Source organism: Nicotiana tomentosiformis, chromosome 2, assembly GCF_000390325.3.
Source record: "Nicotiana tomentosiformis chromosome 2, ASM39032v3, whole genome shotgun sequence".
Taxonomy (NCBI): domain Eukaryota; kingdom Viridiplantae; phylum Streptophyta; class Magnoliopsida; order Solanales; family Solanaceae; genus Nicotiana; species Nicotiana tomentosiformis.
The window spans coordinates 9,449,054-9,454,661 of record NC_090813.1 but is presented as its reverse complement, the minus strand read 5'-3'; the positions used below and the strand labels follow the sequence as shown (position 1 = coordinate 9,454,661).

The 5,608-nt window shown below is 37.5% G+C and overlaps 1 protein-coding gene across 1 annotated transcript; it reads right to left on the bottom strand.

The window, feature by feature from the left end:
• Positions 1-3,620: 3,620 nt before the first annotated feature.
• Positions 3,621-5,348, bottom strand: LOC104098502 (alkane hydroxylase MAH1-like). Its single transcript, XM_009605252.4, has one exon. The coding sequence runs from the start codon at positions 5,279-5,281 to the stop codon at positions 3,743-3,745; it is 1,539 nt and encodes a 512-aa protein (XP_009603547.3). The 5' UTR covers positions 5,282-5,348; the 3' UTR covers positions 3,621-3,742.
• Positions 5,349-5,608: the final 260 nt, after the last annotated feature.

Here is a 5,608-nt window from a genome sequence, read left to right as displayed (position 1 = left end):
TTAGAAGGTTAAATCGGAAAAGTAAACTGGATGTTGACTTATATGTAAACGATCTCGGATTTGAATATTGATAGTTCCGTTAGCTCCGTTAAGTGATTTTGGACTTAGGAGCGTATTCGGAATGTGATTTGAAGGTCCGTAGTGGAATTTGGCTTGAATTGGCAAAATTTAAAAATTTGGCGATATTGGTCGGTAGTGAAAAATTTAATATCGGGGTCGGAATGAATTTTTGGAAGTTGGAGTAGGTTCGTGGTGTCATTTGTGACGTGTGTGTAAAATTTGAGGTCATTTGGACATAGTTTGGTAGGTTTCGGCGTCTTTTTCAGAATTTGGAAGTTTAGAAGTTCTTAGGCTTGAATCTGAGGGTAATTTGGTATTTTGATGTTGTTTTAAGTGATTCGAATGCTCGAATAAGTTCGTATGTTGTTATATGACTTGTTGGTACATTTGGTTGAGATCCCGAGAGCCTCAGGAGGTGTTTCGGATGCTCAACAGAAGGAAGTTTTGGACTTAGGCTAGGCAGATTTTTCTGGTGTTCTCGCACCTGCGGTGGGAGGCCCGCATGTGCGGCCCCGCAGAAGCGCTTAGGAAGTCGCATATGCGGGCAAGGCTGGGTTGGATTGGAATCGCAGGTGCGAGAAGGGGGACGCATTTGCGAGCCCACAGATGCGAGGCTGAGACGCAGATGCGGAAGAGAGGAGTTTGGCTGTTTCACCAGAAGCGAAGGGAAATGCGCAGGTGCGCGTCCGCAAGTGCGGGGCCAGTGCGTTAAGTGAGTTTTCGCAGAAGCGGCTCCGCAGGTGCGGTTTTGCTGGGCAGAAAGTATAAATAGAGGACTTCGTGATTTTTCCATATTTTCACAATTTGGAACACAAACTTTGGAGCTTTTGGAGTGATATTTGGAAGGAAATTTGAGGGTTATCACTGAGGTAAGTTCCTTGAGCCTAATTATCCTTAGCTATGGTGTTTTCCGGTTGATTTCTCACCTAATTAGTAGGGTTTTGAAGTGAAAATTGAGGGTTAGGGCTTGGAATTTTGGAGAGTGGATTTGGGAGATTTGAGAGACCAAATGATGTCAGATTTTGATAAATTTAGTATGGGTGGACTCGTGAGTGAATCAGCTTTCGGGTTTTGTGATTTCTGTTAGATTTCGAGACGTGGGCCCGGGGGAGTTTGAGTCGATTTCGGATTTTGCTTATAGTTTGGTATTTTTCTTGTGGAATTGGTTCCTTTAGCCTATACTAATCGTATTGTATTGCTTGTTGCTAGATTCGGGACGTTTGGAGGCCGATTTGAGAGGCAAGGGCATCGCAAAGTAGGATTTTGCTTGATTTGAGGTAAGTAACACTTCCAAACTTGGTTATGAGTGTTCGGGCGTGCACCGTGAGAATTGTGGACTAGGTGATTCCGTAGCACCATTTAGTGACTCTATTTTGTTAATATCCATGCTTTCAACATGTGATAAAGTAATAAAGCCGTAAATCATGCTAGATATCATGTTTAGGCTTTGTGCCGGTATTGGTTGGACCCTCAACGGTCATTTCTTGCTGTCATCTCACTAGTTTCATTTACTATTCCATACTCAGTCATGATCATGCATTTTTATATCATACCTCGATCTGAGTTATTTGTTAATTCATCATATTATTATTTCGAGTTGTTTTCATGACATTGTGAGCCCGTGGTGAGACTGGAGAGGTTGATGACTGAGTGAGGCCGAGTGCCTGGTTATGAGTGACAGTTATGGGATCGGGTTGTACGCCGTAGTGGTTATATTAATGATTATGATAGCGCTTGGGCTGTAGGAGCCCCTCTGGAGTCTGTAACACACCCCAGTGAGCGTGGATGATATTATTGAGGGATGGTTTTCCCTGGACATGGATTTGTCCGAAGTACTTGATACTTAGAGATGGATTTCTCCACTGGGTTGGATTACCCTTTTTTCCTTGGTACTGGTGACTTATAGTTAGTGTTGTATATGTTCCGGGATAGATTTCCCTGGGCCGGATGGCCATATACAGTACCGAGTGGTTGGATACGTGAGAGTGGAGAACATGGTGCATTTCATACAGTCTCTGCATTGTCATGTAGAGATAGCTGAGTTGTTACCTTACACTGTTCAAATCTGTATTTCCTTTACTGCTTGAGTTGTATATTCGACTTGAAAGCATGCCTACGTTTCTGCACATTTATTTCTGTTATAGCTGTTGAGGTTGAGATCATTACTACCTTTCAATCCAAAGTTTGGACTTGTTACTTATTGAGTTGGTGTACTCACGTTACTCCATGCACCTCGTGTGCAGATCCGGGTGATATCGGTCGTAGCGGCGGTTGCCGATTGAGGATTCTAGAGTTTTGGAGACTAGCAAGGTAGCTGCACAACGTTCGCAGGCCTTGACTCTCCTTCTTTATCTTTGTCGTACTTTCAGTTTATATCTCTAGACATTATAGTAGACTGTATTTTTTATCTAGACGCTCATGTGCTCAGTGACACCCTGGTTTTGGGCTGGATTGTATCACTTTGGGATTTTCTTATGTTTTAAACAGTTTTTCTTTAATGTTAAATGCTTCCGTTAACATTTTCAAACTTATTGTTGTTGATGTTGGGTTGTTGAGTTGAGGCTGGCCTAGTTCCACGATAGGCGCCATCATGACAGTTGATTTTAGGTCGTGATTGTTATTTTTTAAATATATATTAAATATCCGTATTCGCTCCTTAGTCCGATCATTATAGTACATTAACTTGAAGTCATTGTAGGAACCCATAAATTTCAAATCCTAGATCCGCTTTTGGGCATAGCCCATTATAATTAGTTCTAATACATTTTGCAAAAATATCTACTATTTGAATCTTCATTTCCCTTTCACCCAGGGGTTGTTTGGTAGAGTGTATAAGAATAATGTTGAATAATATGTATTATTAATGCTGGTATTAGTTATGCTGACATATTTCTTATCCATTGTTTGGTTTGATGGATTAAAGCATTGCACAATTTTTAAAAGAATTATTTATTTACAAAAATACCCCCATAACCAGTCCATCACTTTATCTTTTTAAAAGAAATATATATTGAGGAATGTTTTTATATGAAAAAAGTTTTAAGAAAATTATTTGATTTGTCTACCTATATTGTAGTATAGAACTGAATATTTATTTATAAAAAAGAAAATATGCTAAGTATTTATTTATTTATTAGGGATATAACTTTATTTTTTGCTTTCTTGGATTATTTCAAACTCGCATTAATATAATTGTATATTTTAATCAAGCATAAATTTTGAAGGACAGTTTTGTCTTTAACTAAGCTATTTGTCTTTAACTAAGCTAATGTATGCATTAAAACATATTACAATGTTAATACCATGATTTCTTATGCATTAGCTATGTATAGGATAATATCAAATACGGTGTATAACTAACGCTCGTATAACTAACACTTATGTTCAAAAAGTATATCAAACAAAGTATTATTAATACTTAAAGTTAATGTACGTACTACCAAAATATGTTAGAGGTCCCCATTGTTTGGATTATATATTAAATGTTATCTTGCTGGACCACTAATTTTAGAGGCCTGCTCATCTAGGACCAAAAGAGAAGAAAAAACAGGTGCGAACTGAGGAGCGATGATTTGACCTGCATTAGTTGTGCATGATCCGCAATTATTGGACCGGAAATTATTGGAAAAGAAAAACATCATTCGAATTCTATGAAAAATATAAGTAGAGTAAGGTTCAAACATCATGTATGAACCCTTTTGACGATTCTAACTTTCAAACCATGTTTCATTTGAACGATTATAGAAGCACTTGGAGAAATGGTTTGAGCTTCCATTAGTTGAATATGGTAACTGTATATGATGGTGGCTGCTATCATTTTCATCTGAATGAGTGCCATTTCCTTCCCTAGACAAGTCCTTGGACCAGCATTAAATGCTGGAAATTTAAAAGATGGCTCATGTTTGATCTTTCCTTGTTCTGAAATCCATCGTTCTGGCTTGAATTCTAAACAATCTTTTCCCCATATATTCTCCATTCTTCCCATTGTATAGAATGAGAGCACAATTCTCGTGTTTGGATTGACACGGTGACCACTTGGGAGGATGTCAAATTCAAGTGAAACTTTATGCTCCAAAGAAACTGATGGAAATAGCCTAAGAGTTTCACACAAAGCACAATGTAGATAGACCAGTTTTCGTGTTTCTTCTATGTTGAAATACTTGAGGTTTTCATCTTCTTTTAGTTGCAATTGTTCAAGAATCTCTTCCCTAATCTTTGTCTCTACTAAAGGATTTTCAGCTAAGAGCCAAAAAAACCAAGTGATAGCTGCACTTGTAGTGTCTCTCCCAGCAAGCATCAAATTTAAGAAAGTATCCCTCAAAAATTCTTGTACATTACCCGTATTATCTCCGTTCTTCCATAAATTGTATGCTTTAATATAGGCAGTAAATAAGTCGAAGTCCTCGTCTTTGATTATTTTGTTCATCAACTCTTCTTGCTGACGTGAAATGCAAGGATATAGAAACTGATCAAAAGCTTCCCATGCTTGAATGAGCTTCTTCTCTTTTCCAATTTGAAGCCATCTTTGCAATTTCCAACAGCCTTTTGGTAAAACATGTCTATATAAAAGTGCGTCCACAATATCGTTGAACGCTTTTTCACATGGAACATGAGGCAAACCAATAGATAAACTTTTTGGATCATGGTCAAGTAATAATTTGCTAATAGCATCAAAAGTGAATCTCTGAAAAATGTCTTGCAAATCAAATGGCGTGCCTTGTTCTGCAAAAGTATCAAGAATTGGTCTGAGCCCTTTTTCAATAGTATCCCACATGTTCCTCTCTAACAAAGTTTGGAACTTGGCATGACTCATTAAAGACATGGTGGTCTTCCTATGAATCTCCCATAATTCGGAATCAACATTGAATATTCCATTTCCTAAAATATCGAATATTTTTTGGAATTCAAGACCCTTTGGATAGTTTGAGAAATTTTTACTAAGGATATGGTGGATATTTGCAGGATCACTAGTAACTAACATATTCAAATTGGTTAGCACAGGACCATAGAACTCAAATGTGCCCCCAGTTTCCATAAGAATGGAAGTTGCAAAATCATGGATACGATGAGCATTTCGAATAAGCCCAGGTAACATTCCAAAGAGAGGCCAATTTGTTGGTGTTGAGCTTTTGCACCATCTTTTTGTAAGGTACCACCATGTAGAATAAGTGAAACACACGATAATAATCAATAGAGAAAGAGAAAATTCAAGGACGTCCATTTGATTGAGGTTTTTTTTCTTTCAAACTAGCTTTCGTTCTCTTTTGTTTTTTGTAGGAAACTGATAAGCTTTTCTAGAAACTATACGAGAGAAAAAGATATGAGAGTCATCTTAAGACGCAAAAGTTATATATGGCTGAAAGTGCCTTAAATTATATCTACATTATATAAACGTATACATCTCATTAATGAAGAAGATAAGGATGTGGGAATCTAACAGGGAGTAGAACATATCAGTCATAGAGGATAAGTTAAATATAAGCTCATTCATTTCATATTGATATCAGCTGTCTCCTTGTGGAAAATCTCTAACCGGGAAATAGATTTT